At 44.5% G+C, this 23,021-nt stretch overlaps 1 protein-coding gene across 1 annotated transcript in view; it reads left to right on the top strand.

The window, feature by feature from the left end:
- The window catches only part of LOC136644660 (lipase member M-like), a 29,973-nt gene extending 11,668 nt beyond the window's left edge, over nt 1-18,305 (top strand). Inside the window, exons 5-9 of the mRNA XM_066620703.1 lie at nt 1,394-1,530; nt 3,580-3,726; nt 5,797-5,868; nt 13,984-14,054; nt 18,077-18,305. Of these exons, the coding sequence (XP_066476800.1) occupies nt 1,394-1,530; nt 3,580-3,726; nt 5,797-5,868; nt 13,984-14,054; nt 18,077-18,305 (656 nt within the window). The remainder of the gene's footprint in view (nt 1-1,393; nt 1,531-3,579; nt 3,727-5,796; nt 5,869-13,983; nt 14,055-18,076) is intronic.
- Nucleotides 18,306-23,021: the final 4,716 nt, after the last annotated feature.

A 23,021-nucleotide genomic window follows, 5' to 3' on the forward strand; every position in this document is an offset into this window, starting at 1 on the left:
GCGCAGAAGACGGGCAGAAGACAGGCTCATATTCTGCCCAGGGGTGTGACTGTATCACTGCAAGAGGACATCCTGCACCTCCCCTTTGAGTTCTTGGCGCCTCCCTAAAGAGCTGCGCCTCACAGTTTGAATAACACTGCCGTAATGGGAAGACTACTGCATAGAACATGAAACAAGAAAGGAAAGTGCAGGGCTCAGTTGACAGCACCTTAGTCAAGTGTGATCCACCTCCTTCCCTGGCTCTGGAGCAGAACAGGGAAGCCCAGGGTGAAATCACTGGGAGAATCTCTCCCCATGATGAGCATCTAACACTGGAAGCAAGAGCCAGGGCTTCAAGGGGAACACAACAGGATGAGGCAGAACAAGTCTTCCCCCACATGTTCTTTTGACACACTTTGAGGAATTTTGACCTTCACACATTGATGATGGTCTGTATTGAGAAGAAAAGATAAGCAGCTATTTTAGGGAAGACACATGAACTTCCTGTTCACAGGAAAGCCCTGTGCGCTTTTATTTATCTTTGTGGTGCTTTGCTTCATCAGATCCTGAGCCCCATGTTGGGCCATGCCGCCCAACATGGGCATCTCAGATTCTGCGCTAGCTCCAGAGCTGACACAGAATCAAGTAACCCCTTTGCATGGCCCCTTACCCAGAGGAAGGGGACAAAGTTCCCTTTCCCTAAGGAGCCACCATGGGCTGCCTGGTTGCGCACAGAATAGCGCTGGGCTAGCACGGGTGGTAGCCCGGCAGTGAAGCTCACAAACGTTTGCAACCGTGCGCAGTGGCACAAAGCCGCAGGGCTGAGCCCAGGATTGGGCTCTTTAATGGGCTCAATTGTCCAGGATTTCTCCAACCACCAAGAAATACAGCCCAAGAAATAAAACATACACTTGAATGGACCCCCATTCCCCCACCCCACAAGCACAACTCTGGTTGTGTTTGGTCAACTGGGCCAGAGGCTTTCAGGGGATCAGAGGCTGGCCGCGGGCCGTATAAAGGCTCTCAGCGGGCCGCATCTAGCCCCGGACCGGGTTTGGAGACCCCTGCATTACAGTTAAAAGGTGTTAATACATGCAAACCAATGAAAGTGCACCGCTCCTATGTGAAGTCCTGCAGCAGTGATTTTCAACCTTTTTTGTCTTATGGCACACTGACAAGGTATTAAGAGAGTTAAGGCACACCATTAGTTTTTGGACAATTGACAAGGCACACCATGCTGTTGGTGGGGGGCTCCCATCACCCAATGACCCTACTAATAAATGACCCTCCCCAAACTCCTGTGGCATACCTGCAGACCATTCATGGCACACCGGTGTGCCACGGCACAGTGGTTGAAAATGGCTGTCCTACAGGTTGTCCAGTTGCGGTTTCTGAATTTTGTTCTCTTTTACAGGCCTTGTTGCATTTTCAGTCATGCCACAGCTGGCTCAAAAGGTCAAACTCTTCATCAGCTTTGCTCCTGCCTACACCTTGGTGGATACTAGAGGCTTTTTTGGACGGCTGCTATCACTTCCTAAAGTTCTAAAAACAGTCAGTATTTCTCATGTAAATGTTATCATTGTACAAAATAATCATTCCATTATTTCTTTTCTAACTGTAGTAGTGCACAATTGTTGCTGACATCCAATCTTTTTTTCACATCATTTCACCAGTACTATGTCCTCTATGTACAGTTAATGCACCTGCTGATGTCCCTGAACACACAGCTGTGGCAGGAAACCTTAGCTTTGCCATTCCAGATAAGCAGGCTTTAATCTTAGGCAGAAAAATCCTTGGACAGAACCTTAACAATTCCTTGTGATTTATGGTTATGTTGCAAGGTGTTGCAAGGTTCAAAGCAAGACTCAGTCGTCAAGGGTGATCGTCTGCAAGCTTTTATTTCATTGGCAGCAACAGGCATCTCAAGGGACTCCTGTCCAAAGCATTGAGAGCCTGTGTCAATCTTAACCAGACCCTTTATAACATTTTGGGTCCTTTGTTTGAAGATTTTGAACTTCCCATGGGCTGACATTTGACACCATAGATGGGGCTAACTCTTAATAGGCTGTAGATAGCCTTAGAGACATTTGATTGGTGAGCTTCAAGTTACAGGTTCCAAATAAGGCAAAATTATACATTTAAACATATGGAATACAGAGTTTTCAAGAACCAGTAGAGTGCACTGTAACCTTATTTTATTCAGAACTGGCCTTTTTAGCAAGTCTTTAGACCTATTTCTTGGCATACATCTTCTTTCCTGATTTAGGATGGCCTTGGTTGAGCCATCCGCCTTATCTTCTCCTGTTCTCAGCAAAACACTGTGGGGTTTTCTGCCAACCTTTGTTAAGCAAGGTCCTTTGAACTTGCTTTTACTCTATGCCTTAATTCTATTTGTGACCTGTTACTTTGAGTACATTTAAGGGATCTATAGTGATATACCTTTCATATAAAACAAGCCAAACTTTCACTGTATATAGGATTTCTCTTAAGAAATCCATTTCTCATTTACCTTTAAACAAATTACATGTTTTCTATGTCAGCTGCAGCTCAAACAGAGGCTTTCTCAAGAATGTTTTTGCTTATCTCTATTAAATGTATTCTTTTCTAAACTGTCTCTGCAGGTGTTTGTATCTCGCTAGCTAAAAAACCCTATTTCAGCCTGCCAACTAAAGCTTTCCTTCCTACAATGTTGCAAATATGTGTGTTTTCCCCGCTTGTAACATCTTTGGCTTAGCGGCATACTGCTGCCAAAAAAGAGTTTTATCTTTGAGATGCAACTTTTCCAAATTCCAAAGTCTGTGAACCTAGCAAAACAGCCTTCTAAGCTGTTTCTCTGTGAGACTGACAATGATTTTTTTTAACTGGAAATGGCTTTCACCATTCTATGTGTTTCTATGATTTAATTAAACATTTTAATAAAATCAGACAGTTAAAACTTACTTCTAATGCTACCATCTCTCTCTCTATATGTTGGTTACTCTTTAAGGATAATAACTATTTAAAGCTTTGAAGAATAACTGACAGACATGCAAACATGGTGATATTTTTGACACTTCTGTGAGACTTCTATGTTCTGAAATAATTCTTCCAGTGTTTTAATATAAGGCTTCTAGCTAAGACAATAACACTGTTCTTTGCCCTAAAAAGCATGAAAGAATAATAATTTAAACTGTAAATGCTAAGATGGGTATTCTTCTGCCAAATAATGCCCATCTGCTCATTGTTATCTGTTTTAGTTTGCCATTCAAACAGAGAGCCTCAAAGGCAGGAGTATCCTCCTATCTGCTCCCACCTCCCCCTTACTTTCAAAGGGAATAAGCCTATTTTAAAATATGTGTTGTTCCTCTAAAGTTTTTATCTCTTGTTATGCTGCCAGGAGCAACCTTGACGTTCTGCCAATTCTAAGCAGAGCTGCCAATTCAGCAGAGCAGCCTGTTTTCAATTTCCAAGCTTTTTCCCTGAAAGATAATGGGGTGGCTTTTAAGCTTTGTAAGCATTTGCCCTATTAAGCATTTGCCCTAATGGCATATTACCCTTCATTCTGTATTACCCTATATCAGTTAGACTGGTTTCTAAAGATTCTGCATGTTTAATTCCCAGGCTATATGGGGAAATAAAGAATTCCGTTTACTCACTAATCACATTAAAGACATGAATGTCAACCTGTGCAGCTATCCAGGCTTAGACCGATGTTGTCTCCAAGTCATCTTTACCATAACAGGATTGAATGAGAACAACTTAAATGTGGTAGGTGGACTTATTTATGCATATTGCTTAACAACCAGAAACATTGCTGTTACCAGTGGTGCTTCTTAAAGATGAATAAAAATTGCACACAGGGGAAAATTAACTTGTGTGCAGGGATCTTGGGGACAGGATCAGGGATGGAAAGTGCAACACAACATGAAAGTGGGGAAGTTACAAAACACTACCTAGCTAAGTTGTCCCACTCATTCAATGCTAGCTCATCTGATTGCACTTATTGCTAACCTCTCACTCGTGGCTGGATTCTTCCTTGATCTGGAATCCTTGGTAGATAGAGATTTGTTTAATGGAGGCCTGATGCTGATCTCAGGCTTCCCCTAAGACAGGTCAGCAATAGAATGAATTTGCACATACACAAGCACACTCTCTTATGCACAGAAAGGAGGAAAGTCACAAACCCTAAGGTGTCATCAATTTGATTGCACATGAGATAGATGAGGAAAGATACAGTGGAATTGTAGATCTATAATGAGGCTCAGCCAGTGACCAAGGTTGCCATTCTATAGCTGCTGAGTTTGAGTGTGATGCTTTGGAAGAGTCATAGGGCAAGGAAGCCAAGACCAGGTGAACCTTTTGAGTCAAGTGCAGTGATAAAGACAGGAAGAAAGCTAAGAATCAAGTCTCAAACACTTAGGCAGAAGCATTAATCCAAGGAGCAAAATAAGTGAGGAAAGACTGTAGATACTTGCCTATAAGTCAATCTCACAGAAAAGTTGAGGGCTGGTTTTGAACCAAAAATCATGGAGTGTTCAAGGATCCTTGGATAAGTTGGGGGTTAAACTTATGGAGGTATCCGACTATCATTTTGCCTTATTTTACCTGAGGTCAGATCCTGAAAAATAACCTACCTGTAATTGTTACCTAAGAACAGTTCAGTCTCTAATTTATTAAAAATATAGTAAAAGATTATAAGATACACTTTTATTCTTTAACTTTTTAAATTCTGTTCTGCACAACCTTTTTATAAACAATATCAGAGTAAGTGCACTGTGAACAACTTACCAGTAGAACAGTGGTTCCCAGCCTGGGGTGGATGTACCCCCAGGGGCATTTGACAGGACTTTAAGGAGCACTTGAAAAAGAAATGAGTAATGGCAGAAAAAGGCAAGTAGTGCTCCAGAACGCCTTGCAGGGCCAGCAAGGCAGGAAGGGAGGTAGCTAGTTGGCTGTGAAAGCCGCACCAATAGGTAGTTTTTGGTCATGTATGAATCAGGGCGCAATCCTATCCTGTCTGGAACAGGCAAGTCAAGAGGCTTGGGCTGTATCCAGTGCAGGATAGGTGCCCAAAGTGGCTCATCCAGAAGTAAGGGGAAACTTTTCCTCTTACCTCCAGATAAGCCAACCTTGTACCTATGGGTCTCTTTGGACTTGCGCCACTTCCTGAGGTGGCACAAGTCCAAGGAGAGCAGAGCAGCTTGAAGCCACTCATAATTCCCTGGAATGGGTGTTGGGATCCGGCATAACTGCTGGGTCCCAGCCCTCGCTTCCCCCCGCCTGCCCTGGGGCCACCCGCCCTCCCCCTGTAATGCCTCCCTCCTGCCTCCACGCTGCCTCCTCACCAGCCGCTCTCCCCACCCGCCCTCCCCCCCATAATGCCTCCCTCCCGCCTTCTCCTCATCCACCCCAGAGTCCCAGGCCTGGGACTTTGTTTCAAATGGAAACAAGGATTACATCTGGTGTTTTAAAAAAAGACCTCTGCCAACATTTGCAAAATGGAATGAGCCTGCATCAAGGTCTGTTCAAGGGAATGAGGCTTGCTTGATTTCAGTGGAAGCCTTGCTTTTTTTCTCAGGAGGAGAATAAAAGGTTAACTTTGGCTGGAGCTTGCCAGGGAGGTTACCATTGAGCCCTCTAATTATCTCTGTATTGCTTCTCTGGTGTGGTGACTTGCTTGAAAAGCCTTGACCCCTGAGTGACCTCGCAGATAAGGCAAGATGATGATCTAGGCTTGATTTATTGGCAGAAATTTCTCGCCTTATAGATGAGGATCTACAGTATCTTTTTCAGAGTGGACATTCTTGACATCTCCCTTTTATTTTTTTTTTCTCTCAGAGTCATGCAGATGTGTATGCTGGATTCTTTCCTAATTTTAGTTCTGTGAAGACAGTAATACATGGGGCCCAGGTAGGATTTTCTGAATATATTCTCAACAGTTAAAATCCAAAAGTCAGTACAGTTCCAGGACACCCCCTATCCCCACAGATGCCAAAATCCTTGGATTGTCACCTCCATTTAAAAAACCAGAAAAATAGTATTCCTTACGTTTGGCTCACTGCCCCGTGTGCAGAGCTCTGCAAACTATGCTTGCTCCAGCACCACAAGGTAGTTTCTGGCACTCCTAGAAGCCACATACTGGTCATACTGAGGTCTGCAACACGACCTTGGCACATTCCAGAATGCATCAAGGAATCATTTACCCATGTACCCCCCAAAGAGCACATGAGACAGAGGCTAGTGTTAATAATATTTATTAAGAAAATATAACAGACCTGCAGCAGGGAAAAATTCCTAATTAATCAACTCCTCAACATGCTGGTACTAAGTTTGGGGAAAACAGTAGTAGCCATCTGCCTCCTACAGACCCTAAATGGGCATCATTACCTGGCTCAAGACATCAACCAGTCTTGAACTGGGTTATCCTATCACTGCCAGCCCCAAAAGGTCGAGGCAGCTGGTGTGCACAAACCTGTACATGCAAAGCCATGAATTGGCCCTTGCCAAGAACGAGTCAAGGTAGCAGCCGGCCAGCCTCTTAACCCGTACAAGCGTTGTAAGGGCAGTCCTGGCTTACCCCTTGACCTTGCTTACCTCAGGACGTATGCCAAGTCCGTTCCTGACTGCCCTGCCAACATGTCACTTGCCACACAAGGGGGGTAGCACTTGACTCCTATGCCCTACTGAACACCCAACTGGCTTCAGAGACCCTGCTGCAGGTCAGACAGAAAAATGTCAGCTCCTGCCTGCAACAGATGAATGCTGTCTGAACAAAACAAGACCAGGAATGAAACAATGCCAGGGTAGGGGATTCAGATCCCCCCCAATGCAGAACACCACCCACCTCAGGAATGCACTGGTTTGTGCCATGAAACATAAACCAAATGGGGGTTAACGGCTTCACACCAGACCCTGTGGGTGTGCATGTTAGACTGTACGATAACAATCCATGGTAAACAACTGCAAATTAGGGCTGAGTCCCTAGAGACATGAAGCCTCAAGGACATCAAAGCCCTCTGGCATAGGTCATTCTCACCCTGATGAGTGAAGATTACCTGAGGGGGCGGAGTGGTGCCCATAAATTTCCGCAAATGAGGGACAGGAAACGACCAACAGAGACCTGAAACAAGAAGGAATAGTAAGTGCCATGTTCAATTACAAACTTAACTGGGGAGGCAACAAGCCGCACCCTAACTCACCCACAGGCAAGACAAACAACACTGCAAACCAGGGACAAAGGGTCCCCAACAAGGCAGAAGTCCAAGAACAAAGGCCAGCAACCTGCAGGCCAAAAACGGCACCCAGCACACAAACACCACAACAATCAGAGCATGGCAACCATCACATTAGGCACCTGCACCCACAACAGGCCTCTGGGCCTAATACTTCTGTATGTAATACTTATACGCTGCCAACCTCCATTGCCCAATCTGCTGAGTAGCTGCTGGAGGCAAACCCAGTGCTGCTGTCAATGAGGCTGCACCAATCTGAAAAGAATGAAGACCAAAATCCCTAGGGGAAAGACGCAGGGACATCAAAGTGCGGTTAAATAGTGCCCAATAGTGTCAATGAAAGGCCACCCTTGTGGCAGAATAAGGGGCCTAACACCCAAGGTCTATTTAAAATATAGACCAAAGACAGGACGGGCATAATGCCAGCCCCACAACCCAGCCAAAGTGAATCTTCTGCCCCCTCACACACTGATCAGTCTTGGATTTGCGGAGCATAAAAACTGCTACATCAGAAAACAAGTTCACATCTCCAAATGGAAAAGACCTACTTGAGGCATCAGCCTGGGAAGCATAAAAGAGCTGCCCCAGCTGAAAGGTGCCAAAGAACATGACAAACCCTAAACAGCCTGACCTCAAATAAGGAGGCACATAGAGAATTAAAGCAATACACATCCTGTAGAGGACAGCAGGAGAAATGAACCGATTAGAATATCCTCCAAAAGAATATTCTTTTAAATTTAAAATTACTCAGGAATTTGAGCCACATGCACAAATTATCGTGCACGGAAACCAAGATCCAACCCTGCAGTGCGGGAGGGACTGGCCACTCAATGCACCACAAAGATGACGTAAGAAGGTGCATCCAGGGGCTATGACCCTGCAGGCGAAATTAAGGTGCCCAATAAGCACCTGAAATTCATGAAGAGTCAGTTTAGGTGGTTCAGTATACTTTAGCAGGCTGCTTCCATGTCAAGCCTTATGCCCAGAAAGCTAAGGTGGGGAGCAGGGGCCTCCGTCTTTGTGTGTGCTAGTGAAACTCCTGCTCTACAAACACAGCAGTGAAAACTCAAAGGAGAAAATAACAGTCCTGGGACCCAACCCTGCCCATAAAAAGAAAATCATCTAAGTAATGAGCAATGGTGGATAAACCCGACCTGCCCAATCTGTCCAATTGGACTGCCAAATCCAGAAAGGTGCTGAATGTTTCAAAAGTGAAACATAAAATGGAGCATCCCAATGAAAAGGCCTTGTCAAAATAATAGGAGCCCTCAAATGGAAAACCCAGGAAACAAAAGTCTTCAGGATGCACAGGCAGAAGCCTGTAAGCAGATTCAGTATTGGCCAACAGAGCTCTATACCCACACCCATGCAAGATGGTTACGGCCTCATCTAAGGAGGTATAACAAGATGGCTATGGCTTCATCTGAGGAGGACTAACCAAACACAAATGTGCTGGGATGCCATCATTTACTGAGGAATTCCTGGGGCAAGACAAGTAGTGAATCAAACGATATTCACCAGATGTCTTCTTTGGAATGACCCCCAGCAGGCAGATGCGAAGGTTGGGAAGAGGGAGCGCAGAGAAAGGTCCTGCAAACCTTCCAGCCCCAATCTCTTTAGCCAATTTACGCTGCACTACTTCCCCACAACTGAGCGAAGATTGTTTGCCCAGGATGGGCCAGAGGAGCCACAGAGAAAATCCTCAAGCCAAACTGAAATCCTTCTGCAATGTATTTTGCTGCCTCTACATTGGGGTAGCATTTTAGAAGCTCCTATAAAGAAGGGAGCTTAATTAGGATGCGTGCCCTTACCTTGAGAGGAGGGGGGAGGGCTCCTCCCCCTTTTTCCAGCTCTAAATTGACCCTTGGTACCCGTCCTCACTCCTGCCATTCAGGGATAGGCTGAAATAGCGTGGCGTCTGGACAAAAGGCACAGAAGTGCAAATAGCCACAGGCTTGCCTGCTGCGTTTACCTCCAAAATTTAACTCCTAACAGATGCAGTGGGCTTGAACCCACAAAGTCGCACCTGCTCCCCAATGCCCATGGGCCATGGAATTATGAGGAATAATATGCCTGCTGTCAACCCAGTTGACAATAACTGCCATGGAAAGAGCCACAATTTGATTCCATAATTCCCATTGGGGAATTCTCCAATCTAATGTGGAGTCATGTGGTGCCCTAAGACAAAAATGGTCATCCTAAGCCATCCTCACAGGGGCCGCATAATCCTGGGATGCCCTATGAATAAGGTCCAATAATTTTACCAGGGCCACTGCTTTTGTGGGTTGCAATTATATGACAACCACCATGTAAATACGATACCCACACAACCAATTTGACTTGTTTTATCTACCCTCCTCTTACAGAGTCACCTGGTCCTTAACAGGCTTGCCCACATTAGGAATAGGCTCTGGGTCCATTTGTAGAAAGCTGAACATGTCCACATATTCCTCTTTCCAGATTTTCTCTTTGACTAAAAGGGCTAAATGGCCTCCTAAAAGAAGAGCTATGTCCCCATAGAACCTGCATGGTCTCTCACCAGAGCTATCCAGCACAGAAAAAGGCCTCACATAGGGGCTGTACCCCAAACTGGGTAACAACCCATAAAGGTGGCTTGACCCAAAGGAGGCCCCCAATAGACCAAGCTGTGAAGGCCTGCTCACCAAGCTGTTGCCCCAAGCCCAGACCCAAAAAAGATTGTGGAAGGTTCTATCCAACTTCTTCAGTGGGAGAAGCATTCAGTATTGGGGCGAGGACACCTACCCCCTGATTGGGAAAGGCACTCTGTATTGGGGTAGGCACCCCCATCCCAGGTCATCCCAGGTCATCCCAGGTCAAGAAATCAACCCACAAAGAGAGGAAAACCTTGAGATTCGAAGACCCCAGATTCCCCCCACACCTGAGCCAAATCCAGTGGAGTCAAGCCAGGCACTTTCGAATCCAGAATAGAAGGGATGCCACAGGAGGGGGGCTAACCTCTTCCAGAGCCACCAGCCTGAAAGCAAAAGAAGGAGCAGCCTTAGATGACTTAACCATCTTAATTGCCTTTCCCTTTGTGGCCTGACCTCTGCACAGCCTCGGGAGACCCCAAATCTTCACTGCCATCCCCTCAACCAGCCAGTCCAGCAGCACTCCTCCAATCCTCACCCTCATCTGAGGAGAAAAATGATAAACCGGGGGGGGGGGTGTTGGTTAGATGCTTTCCCTCCTGACTTGCTCTGAGCTTTCCCTCCAGACTTGTCAGGTCTCTTAGGCATGGTGCTTCTAAGGTTCCCCCTTCTACTAATTTATTTTATATCTCCTTTTCTGTAATGGACTCAGCGAACTCACCAAGGCTGAGAGAAAATGACTGTCCTTAAAACAAGAAGGGGGAGTAGAGGCCCCCAACAAATAACCCCACAACAAAGGATGAGTACTACCTAAGATTTCAAAATGGCATGCAATGCAGCCCCTCAAAATGGTGGCTCCACCCTGCACTCAAAATGGTGCCCAAAGGCAAGATGAAGGAGAGGGGGGACCAAGATGACCCATGAGGTAACTGTGCTGCCTGAACCATCCCCAGAATGCTACTTTCCTGGCTTGCTGTAAAGGATATTCCACAGATTGCAAGCCTCTCAGAAGATTGTGCTGTTCCATGTGCAGCGCTCTGCTTTTTCTGACACTGGCTTGCAATGACCCCCACCGCAGCAGGCGAGGACAAACTTACACCACCCGTGAAGAAGCCCAGAGGGTCCCATGATGGAGCAGGGAAGAACATAACTTTCCTGCTCAAACCATGTGCCGGACTGAGGTTGGTTGGGTAATTTGCCTGCCCAAACCCTGGCATGCCCCACCTCCACATGACATGGAGGCCAATGGGCTGCTTAGAATTTCCTGCCTCTGCCCCCAAGTGTGAGGAGCTGGGCAAAAGGCATCAGGACTCACTCAGGAGTGCCAACAAAGCGAGTCACGGCCTCAGCATGACCCAGAGTCATCAAAGAGGGTCATGGGCTCTGGCATGACCGGAAGTGGCTTCTGGAAGCACTAGATGCATTTTAGAAGCATTTTCCAAACACACAGGACCAAGGGAAGGGGGCTATGGGTCTTGGCATAACCCAGAAGAGGCTTGCGGCTTTGCAGCCATTTGCAAATGGTCAAATCCACAAATGTCGAGACAACAGATAAGGAGAGCCCACTGTATCTGACTGAATGTTCAGTTTCTGCTGTATGTGTCAATAACTCATTTGGCTGACAAGATTGTTTTAAACTGTTCCAATTAGTTTCAAAACTCAAATATCTCAGTTGTCATCTTTACTAATTTTTAAATGTTTTTGTGAGAGCTCTGTTATTCCAAACAGATGGATAACACATTTTATAGTAGAAAATCTTCATTCTACAAATTTCTGAATTTTGAATGGCCACCAACTACTCTTCCTGTATATGTGAATCCTTCCTGCATCTCCTGAACCATTATAGAGCTCTTCATCTAGAAGAAGCATTACTTTGATGCAAGCTGGGAGGAGACATGACAGGAGCACACCAGCTCTTTACTCCGCAGGCTGCATCAACTCAGGAGGGGCTCGTGATCAGGGACAGCCAGGCACACTGCAGGGGACTTGGCATGGCAACAGTGTGGTGAGCTTAGGACCAGCCAGAGGGGGCAATGGAAGAGATCAGGAATAGTCAAGAGGACTCCCTCAGTGCTTGTGAAACGTGAAGGATTGTGTTCAGAGTTTGACAACTCAAATATAAAATTTCTCAAACTGTACTAATAACAACAAAACCATCTGTAACGTCCTGTCTCTGTTTCAACTGAAAATGTCCACAGCTTACATAGATTTGAATGATGAGATGAACTGTACCCTTTTTTTTTTTTTACCTTCAGCGCTATCTAGGAGAGTAAGGTCCTTGGGTCCAGGGCACTCTGGGTTCTGCGAGAGGAGGAGCCAGAGACTACCAACAAAGGACTTTGTTCTTTGGCCACTCCACTCTTCTCAGTCCCCAGGCAGTGCTGAAAGAAAAGCATCACAAATAGCTTCTGATTTACCTTGCCAGTTGACCGAGAACATGCAAGGAGGATGGTTCATCTGTTCCTCTCTCAGCACCCAAGAGACACTGGGAAAAAAGCATCCAAACCACTCCAATGGCAGCAATGTGCATGTGTGTGGAAGCACATGTGTGTCAGGGAGCACCATGCAAGGGGGGAGGGGGACCACAGGCTTTGTTTGAGGATCTCCCCAAACCAGGTGCTAAAACGGAAAACAGGATTAATGTGTTCTAAACACTCCATTCAGTTCAAACTGTAGCCACTGCATTTATATGTACTTGTGTGTGTGTGTGTGTGTGTGTGTGTGTGTGTGTGTGTGTGTGTGTGTGAGCTATGCATGTATGCTTATGAATTCACTGTGTTCAATGGGACTTACTTTCAGGTACGTATTTATAGGACTGCAACATATGTTAACCATTTTTGAAATGACTTTTTAGAGATTTCAATATTTTTGCAAAGCTCTCACACATTTTATACAAGGGATTCTGATATTCAGTTTTCTAGATACAGGTGCAACCTTGTTATAAACAGATTTTTTATACACGGATTTGACTCAACATGAATGGCCAGTGCAAATGAGAAGGAATATGCTGATCCCTGGAGAAGGGGAAAAATGCATCCCTTTAAAATCACAGTTTTTAAAAACTGCTGTTTTACTGTTGCAGAGAGACAGTCATGCAAGCAACCATTCCATTCTTCAGCTGAGCCAGGCAAAGGCAAGAGGTCCTTTGCATTTCTAATTGCTGATTGCCTCTCTGCAACAGTAAGAAAAGCTGTTTTTAAACCACAATTGTAAAGGGATGCACTTTTTAATTTTTTAAAAACTGCTTTTATTTAACACATTTTATGGTATCAGCAGGAAGTCCCAGAATCAAACCCCTGTGAATGTCAAGTCCTGACCGTATTAGGAACAATGGAGGGGCAAGAAACCTGGAAGTTGGTATTTAAATCTATTTTTCCACTGTTATTTTATCCACTGATTTTTTTTAGCCACTAGGAGGTTCACTTCTGTACTGCAGTGAGTCATGGACTCTTCGCTCACAACAGGAGAGGAAACTGAGCGCTTTCCACATGCGCTGCCTCCGACGCATCCTCGGCATCACCTGGCAGGACAAAGTTCCAAACAACACAGTCCTGGAACGTGCTGGAATCCCTAGCATGTATTCACTGCTGAAACAGAGACGCCTGCGTTGGCTTGGTCATGTCGTGAGAATGGATGATGGCCGGATCCCAAAGGATCTCCTCTATGGAGAACTCGTGCAAGGAAAGCGCCCTACAGGTAGACCACAGCTGCGATACAAGGACATCTGCAAGAGGGATCTGAAGGCCTTAGGGATGGACCTCAACAAGTGGGAAACCCTGGCCTCTGAGCAGCCCGCTTGGAGGCAGGCTGTGCAGCATGGCCTTTCCCAGTTTGAAGAGACACTTTGCCAACAGTCTGAGGCTAAGAGGCAAAGAAGGAAGGCCCATAGCCAGGGAGACAGACCAGGGACAGACTGCACTTGCTCCCGGTGTGGAAGGGATTGTCACTCCCGGATTGGCCTTTTCAGCCACACTAGACGCTGTGCCAGAACCACCTTTCAGAGCGCGATACCATAGTCTTTCGAGACTGAAGGTTGCCAATACAAAGGAGGTTCTGGAAAGGAACCCCAGCAGATAACAAGACAGGACCTGTACTTAATGTGGATATGACCAGCATAACTTCAAAGTTACTATTTTGACAATTCAGCTGATTTTAATCTGGGTATTTCCTGTTCCTAATTCTAGATATTCAGATCAAATCAATTCAAGTATTTTGACTATGGATCCAAGAACAAGGAATTTTATAACATGGTAAGGAAAAAGAGGCAATATTTTGGAAGTATTTGGTCAGGTTTTTAAAAGGACTCAGTCAAATATGGACAGTGAGGAAGTCTGGTCAAGTTGGGCAGTGGATGAGGGCCTTTGCTGCCCCACTGACAATCCCCACAGCACACTTATGTGCCATTCCAAAGATAGCTTCCATCCACCTCAATTCTTTTCAAACAGGGGATCTTAGACTTTAAAACAAACCAGCACATGGCAGAAAATCCCCATTCCTTAAGAAGAGACTGAGAGAGATTACGTCACTCAAAAGAGCACAGTTTTCTTATTAAACAATACATACAGAACTAACGCATACAAAGAAATCCTGTCTTATGGTAGTGGTTACTTGTAATGCAGAGTGGAGCATCTGAAGAAGTCAGGAAAAAAGGGTCACTTCAAGGGAAAGGATTTTGAGGAGCCCCTGCTCTTTCACCTTTACTGCTAACTGCTAGAGACAGGGAGAAAGGAAAAGGGGGAAGAGTGCAAAGAGGGAAAATAAAGGGTTTGTTCATGAACTTAGTCTGTGGCTAAGAAAGGCTATATCTTGGTATCCCGTTTGAGTGTACAAGTCCTGGTTGAAACAGACAGGCTGGCATCCAGATATGCTGGCATATAAAGTGGGTGCTTGTGTTATTTGGCAGTAACATCTATACTGATATTTTATTTATTTATTTATTTATTTATTTATTTATTTATTTATTTATTTATTTATAAATAATTTTTTATTGGAGAAATAAAATATTTTTATGTGCTTCCCCCCTAAAGATGAACTTACTTCTGAGTAGACATGCATAGGATTGGGCTGTCAATCTCCACATCCCCTCCCCCCTAGCTACTTTGTCTACACATGGGGAAAAATACTGTACAGGTGCACTTGTAGCGTGTAGTATGTAGTGTGGCACTACTTCAAGGAGAGGAAGCAGTGAATGGATTCCGAAAAATGGCTTACATGAGTTCCTTGTAGTAAAATTACTCTAAGCAACTGTGGGAGTAAGAACACAAAAGGAATTCTTACACGAGAGGGATCCTTAGGTGCACATAGAAGCAGCTACGTTTGCAAACAAGCAATTAAATATGGTTTAATTCAGGTATCAGAATACTCTGTGTCTTTGGGAAGGTGCTTGGCATGCAATTGTATGTTCTCTGCTGCTCTGAGCAGCTGCTGTTCATTGCTGGAGAGGAGCTGCAGGCTGGCGGAGGGCATGCTTGTGGGGAAAGGATGAGGAGGATCTCTGGCAAGGCTGGACAGCATGTTGTACACACGTAGAATCCCTTTTCACCTGCCCTTAGCATGTGAAAATGGGTGCAGATATATATCTCTGCCAGGATTAAGAGCCCAATCCTAGGTATGTCTACTCTGAAGTAAGTCTTGTTCTAGTCAATGGAGCTTACTCCCAGGAAAGTGCCTAGGATTGCAGCCTAAGACCCCAATCCTGTGCCTGTCTCCTCAGAAGTCAGTCCCATTAGAGTCAACAGGGCTTCCTCCCAGGAAAGTGTGGAGAAGACTGCAGCCTCAGAGTCAAAGCCTATGGCTGTCTCCTCAGAAGTCAGTCCCATTAGAGGCAGTGGGGCTTCCTTCCTCCCAGGAAAGTGTGGAAAGACTGCAGCCTCAGAGCCAAAGCCTATGGCTGTCTACTCAGTCCCACTAGAGGCAGTGGGGCTCATTCCCAGGAAGGTGTGGAGAGGACTGCAGCCTCAGAGCCCCTCCTCTGCCTAACTCCTCAGAAGTCAGTCCCACTAGAGGCAGTGGGGCTTCCTCCCAGGAAAGTGTGGAGAGGACTGCAGCCTCAGAGCCCTTCCTCTGCCTCAGGCTGCAAGGCTATGACACTTTCCTGGGAGTAAGCCCCATTGAACACAATGGAACTTACTTCTGAGTAGACATGCATAGGCTTGGGCTCTCAGGCTGCAAGGCTATGCACCCTTTCCCAGGAGCAAGCCCCATTGAGCACAATGAGACTTACTTCTGAGTAGACACGCCTAGGTTCCTGCTGCAGATTGGCATGGGGGCTGCACCAGCCAGCTTCCTTCCCCTCCTCTTCCGCCAAGCCAGTACCTGGGTGTTCTGTGGGTGCCACAGCCTGTCACCCTGGCTGTCTGTCTGTCTGTCTGTCCTCCTCCTTGGCGTCGGCTCGTGTCCCCCGTGCCCTCCACCAGCTTGGAAGCTGCGCGGGGAAACAGACCGCAGGGAGAGGGGAGGCGGGCTGGACTCAGGCAAGAGCTTGGGGATGGGGGCAGGAGGGGGTCAGGCAGTTGTGCGGTCAGGCAGGGGCCAGGCACCCGCCCACCCTGCACCCCCCAGAACCCACCCAGCAAATGCCTCTGTTTTGCTCCCCCCCGGAATGCCTCCAAAGGGGAGGGGCCCCTGCAGAAAGGTGCCAGAACTCCACCCCCCCCCCCACGTTCCATTAGAAAAAAAGCCCTGGTTCTAGCAATTGTGGAAGAAAGGTATCCCATTGCTTGCCATGGGAGCCCCACCAGAAAGTTCATAATCTTAAAATTTTAAGAGGCAAAAGGAAGACACCAGCAAGGAACCCCTGCAAAAGATGCTACACGGAGATAAATAAGGACAGTTGCCCCCCACCCTCACTAAATATAAAAGAACTAATGCTTAAAATTTGCCCTTTGCCAATTAGTAAGAGTACTGTCTTTTCCTTGAAACTGTTATATGACAGAAAACTCTGCTTGCAGATTTCTCATAACTAAAATAGAATTACAGTCCTTATTATCTGCTAGGGCTAGGTTCCTGGAAAACCTAGTGGATATCTAATCAGCGTATAATTAATCATTGAGTCTATGGAGAAAATGGGTTACGTTCCAGGAACTGGTGTACAAATGCAGGGGCCGTGGGGGCCCCCGCCCCCAGGTGACAAAAGGCTGCCCCTTGTCCCTCAATAGGGTGGTGGCATGGTGGGGACCCCTGCTGCAGCCGCCCATGGGTTCCGATCTGCAATGCTACTGCTGCACTGCACTCCCAGTTGGTGGCGGCTCTACCTGCCCTCTTTCTGCTCCTCTTCCTGGCTGAGCCTCCCACAACAGGAAGGGACTGGAGGAGACAGGTGAAGCCAGCCCAGAGGGTTAGGTGCAACAAGCCCCAAAGGACCCTGCACGGCCTCGCCACGCGTCTCCTCTCTCTCTCTCTCTCTCTCTCTGAATTTCTCCCATCTCTAGAAACTCAGGATTATTTGGGTTATTGATTAAGTATCAAAAAGTTTCCCATAAAATGAAAGGCATAACTTCCTACTTGCTATTTAAATATTAAATAAACTTGCTATTTAAATATTAAATAAACTAAATAATCAAAGCAAGGAGCAGACTTAAGGATCAGGATATATTTTAGGACTGCAAAATGAAAAGAAAAAAAAAAATGATGATGGCCAGTGATGGCAGGTGTATGGCTGGGTTCAAAAAAGAGATAGTTTTGTGTTTTAGTGCACAATAGTCCAACAGGAGATCTACTTTTAAAGCTCTCTCTCTCTCTCTCTCTCTCTCTCTCTCTCTCTCTGTCTCCCCCCCCCCTGGTTTTTTCTCTTCCTCTCCTTTTTGTGCAATTTAAAATAATTTGATTATTTCTGTGTAAAATATTTTTCTCCTTTCCCTTTTTTCTTGTGATCGCTCAGATCTTTGTTCCTTGTTCACTGACTTTGGAAGAAGACTCCTTAAATATACAGAAAAGAAGATGTTAACAGATTTGTAATTTAGAGACATTGCTGCTATTTATAGATGGATGGGGTGATTGTACACTTAGCTACAGCCAGCACCAGCATCCCGAGTGGTCCAAAGAGCCTGAGGACCCCTCCACAGGACTCCCCAAGCCTCAAAATGTCTGAAAATAGTTTTTTTTTTTTAAGTCCGCTTTCGATTTTCATTTCAGAACCGGAAGTGGGTGATAATTATTATTATTATTATTATTTACTATTTTCAGACATTTGGAGGCTTTGGGAGCCCTGTAGAGTAAGAACGATATGGAATTGATCAGTGAAATATGTTTTCATATTTCTGATTTGTTTTTGTCCACACCTCCATTTTATAAAATAGAAGACATGAATGTGCCAACAGCTGTGTGGTATGGTGGAAATGACTTTCTTTCATCCAAAAAGGATATTGAACTGTTGCTCCCTCGCATCCCTCATTTAGTTTTTCAAAAGTATGTTCCCTATTGGGAACATTTAGAATGTATCTGGGGTCTTGATGCTCCAGAGCTAATATATCCTGATATGCTTTTTCTGATGCAGCAGTATAAATAAGATCTCATGTCATATTGAGATATGTGGCATATATTGTATAAAAAAAATCTGATAGATGTTGTATCTTTAGAGCTTGTTTTTCTGAATCCTTTCTTAAAGTATTTACATTTTTACTAGCTGTAGCTCAGCAACTAATCTATTGGTTGCACTGGCAGTATTGGTGGGGATATAAGGTAGTTACAGCTAAAGGAGCTCTTCTTTCAGAGAGACTCATAATTCAGGCATTGCCCATACCCAGGGCTTTGGGTCTACCTTGTATCTTGCCTTTGTTGTTCTTCAAAAGATACTAAGGATGAGATCTTAAAGAGGCTTCAGGTGTTTCCCATGGATTTCAAATGTGTATTTCCCTTTTTATTTTGTGTTAGGAATCAAGTTTTCTAAAAGCCCATTTAATTAAACATGTGTGAATATGATGAAAGAGATTTACCATGCAAATGTGCAAAAGTTTGAGATTAATTTCTTAATGGGTCACTAGAATTCTTGGCTGTTGAGACAATTAAACATAACATAAACAAAATGGTCAGAATCCATCACAGAGTTCTGTACTTTAAACTGTTCTGCTCCTCTACTGCTCTCTGATCTCCTATGAACCTACTCAGATCCACATCAACTACCGCAGACACTCGCCTATAAGTCGATCACACAGATAAGTCCAGGGCAGGTCTTGAGCCAATAACCATGGAATTTTCTATGACCCTCGGATGAGTCGGGGGTTAAACTTAGGGGGGTGTCTGACTATAGTTTTGTCTGATTTTACCCGAGGCCAGATCCTGAAAAATAACATACCACTAATTGTTACCTAAGAACTGTAGTCTCTAATTTATTAAAAACATAGTAAAAGATCATAAGATACATTTTTATTCTTTTTCAATTCTGGTCTTCATCACCTTTTTATAAACACTATTAGAGTAAGTGCACTGTAAACAACATACCAGTAAAACAGTGGTTCCCAGCCTGGTATTCATGTACTCCCAGAGACACTCAACAGGACCATAAGGGGTACTTGAAAAAGAATGGAATAATGGCAGAAAAAGGCAGGTCATGCTCCAGAATGCCTTGCAAGGACCAGCAAGGCAGGAAGATAGGTAGGTAGTTGACTGTGAAAGCCCCACCAATAGCTAGTTTTTGGTTATCAATTCATGTATGAACTAGTGATTGAAAACCAGCACAGTAAAAAAAGCTGAAACATAATATGGAAAGTGATCAATCACCCAGAATTTCTCAGCACTTGCACTTCTGGTGCAAGACAGTGCAAAGGCAGAGTCTTCTGTTCTCCAAACAGATGAAAAGAGAAAATATGTGATGAATACATGAAGTTAGGTTTTCATAGAGAGGAGACGAGGGCTTGTATTATTACAAACATTTTGCTAATACAGAGGGTACAATTTATGAAAATGGGCTGCCAAGGGACATGCAAGTGAAAAAGGTTGGCAACCACTGCAGGAGATCCATGAATCAAATCCACCTTTAAGGTGTCTGGTGTGTTAAGCCAGATGCTCTACATACAACATACAATCCATAACACATAACTGAGAGTGCGCAATCCAATTCACAGCAGAGAGATGCAGCTGCATATATTTGCAACCCTTTTTACTCAGAAGTAGACCCACTGCTTTCCATGGTTGTTATTCTTAAATAACGGTGCACTATTTAATTGTAGCCTGGGACCAGGCTTAAAATACTGGGCCAAAGTGTGCTTCAGGGCTGACCAAAATCCATTGTTAAATGGGTTATTGACTGACTCGCTGTTGTCTCCTTGCTTAGCTCTATTCAATAAGAAAATTAGACAAATGGGTCTCGAGGAAGATCTACAAGGAGCTGTTACACTTGAGACTTCTATCAGGCTCTTGATAACAAGACTAATAGACATAGAAAGGCAAGAGATTTTGGCTGCAGCACAAAAAAAATGTTCACCCCTAAATTTCCATCTTAACAATACCTTTGGTCTACAACCAAAATACCTGTCCTTCTTAGAGTGCCACTTTGAAAGGAGGGCTTTTACATTAGCCCGATGCAACTGTTGCCTTCTAATGACCTACTTGGTAGGTTTAGAAATGCCCCGAAGGAAGAACGATTTTGCAATTGTGGCCTCAGAGAGGTAGACTCTCTTCCACACATTGTTCTGCATTGTGCTTTTAATCAGGTGCTCAGAGACCAGTATCTCCCCTCATTATCTGGAAACAAAAAAGGTCTCTCTGAGATCACCTCTTTACAACTTTTGCTGGCAGGTGAATTTGAATCTGTGACCCTTCCGGTTGCTAAATTTCTTCATGTGAGCAACTTGAAGCAGGCTAAGTTGCTGGTTCTAAGCAACTTGGAGTAACTGTGTAAGCAAACTGGTGTGTTTTAACTCTTATTTCCTATCTCTCTTTTAATATATACCTTCATACATGACTGTTTGGAGATATTAGTTGTAAAACTATATGCCTAATAAAGGTTTGTTGTATGTATGTAGCCTGGGACTTTGTTTCAAATGGAAAGGAGGATCCCATCCTGGTGTTGAAAAAAACAGACCTGCTTTGCAAGCATTTGCAAAAGGGAAAGAAGGAAGGAAAATAAAAGGTTAACTTTGGCTGGAATTTCCCAGTTGCTGTAGAAACGAATGATCTGCCTGCTGCTTGATGCCTGCTGCTTGAGAAAAAGAAAGGAAACTTTTCAGAGTTGAAAGGCTCTGCCCTCTGATTGACCCGGAGATAAGGCAAAGTGAAAATTTGAGCTTGATTACTTGGCAAAAATTTTATGTACTATAGGCAAGTATCTACAGTATTTCACTGGCATAGATCTGAACTGCTGCTTCAGAGTAGTGTGTGGCTGACTGCCCAGGGTAGTGGCTCCAAATCTCACAGATGCTACTGCTACTAAGATCCACCCCATCCCACACCTGCCCCTGATCTTCACCATAATCTGCCCTGATCTGCCTCCACCCCCAACTTACCTTCATCGCCAGCCAGTCTGAGGTACCCCAATGGTGATGAGGGGCTTACCGGCTACTGCACCTTTGGCAGTGATATATTAGAGATAGATATATCACTAGAGATCTCACAGATGCCACTGCTGCCAAGATCCACCCCAACCCACAGCTTTCCCAGCCTTATTATTATTATTATTATTATTATTATTATTATTATTATTATTATTATTATTATTAATAATAATAATAATAATAATAATAATAATAATAATAATAATAATAATAATAATAATTTATACCCCACCTTTTTGCCCAACGGGCACACAAGGCGGCTTACAATTTAAAAGTGCAACATAAAAAAAAATTAAAAACAATTTACAATAATTAAAAAATCTAAAAACAAACAAACCCCGTGGATTTTCATATAAAAAGCAAGAAGCAAGAACGCCAGCCAGCCTGTCAACAATTAAAAGCTTTTTGAAATAAAAAGGTCTTCAGTGCATGCTGAAACGTTAGCAACGAGGGAGCAGTTCTAAGGGGAGGGTATTCCACAGTTCGGGGGCCACCACCGAGAAGGCCCTCTTCCTGACCGCCCCCCCCTCACATCACTTAGTGGAGACACAGTCAAAAGGGCCCCCCCAGATGATCTAAGAGCACGGGCAGGATTGTAGGGAAGGAGGCGGTCCCTCACATACCCCGGACTCGAGCCGTAAAGGGCTTTAAAAGTCAAAACTAGCACCTTGAATTGGGCCCGGAACAGAACCGGGCCCAATCACCTAAGTCTGTCCCAATTTGCCTCCATCCTCAATTTACCTTAGGCCCCATAGCAGTGCCAGTGGGATGTGTACTGCATCCTGCAGTTGGGTGGCACTCATGGAGGTCTCCTCAAAATAATGGAATGTTTGTTACTTCGGAACTGGGCAGGAGGTCTGGTCTAGAGGGTAGAGCCTCCATTTGCCTGAAGATAACATCCGAAGGTCGCCAGTTCGAGGCACCGTGCGACCTTGAAGCAGCTGACAAGCTGAGCCAAGTTATTCCATCTGCTCTGAGCGTGGGAGGATGGAGGCCAGAATGTGAAACCAGATCAAGAAAGTAACACCTGAATTCTTGTAAGATAGAACATTCTTTCAAATTGTAAAAATCCCTATGGGGATTTAATAAGCCTGCCTATTTAAACCGCCTTGAATAAAGTCTTGAATAAAGACCAAGAAAGGCGGTATATAAATACCTGTATTATTATTATTATTATTATTATTATTATTATTATTATTATTATTATTATTATTATTATTTAACTGCATTACCCTTATGTTGGCACCAGAAAGTAGGTTAGGATTGTACCCATAATTGCTAGCCAGTCTGAAGGCCCTCAGTGGGGGTGAAGGTTTACCTGCTACCACACCTTTGGTAGTGTTCCACAAACCATGACAGCAGCTTGAGTTATGGCTGGCTGATTACAAGCTTCACCTGAGAAATCACAAAAATAGTATTGGGCTGTCAAGCATTCATCTAATGCTTGACAGCCCAATACTATCTCTTAGACTTAAAAGTGTTGGAGCTTCAGAACCACTGATATAAGGAAAGTAAACTGTGCAAATGTAATTGATTAGCCCATTTTTGCCCAGTCTCTGTACACATTTGATCCTTGTGTATGTGCAATGTTGGGCAGAAATGGTTTAAATGAAATGTTCAAACTGAATATCACCCACCTTTAAAGAAAAAATGATAAAGTGCATGTTTGCACACAACCCAGCACCACCCATAGGCAACATAGTACTGTAGTTTCCACACACTCCAGAGAACTC

Source organism: Tiliqua scincoides, chromosome 3, assembly GCF_035046505.1.
Source record: "Tiliqua scincoides isolate rTilSci1 chromosome 3, rTilSci1.hap2, whole genome shotgun sequence".
NCBI classification, from domain to species: Eukaryota; Metazoa; Chordata; class Lepidosauria; order Squamata; family Scincidae; genus Tiliqua; species Tiliqua scincoides.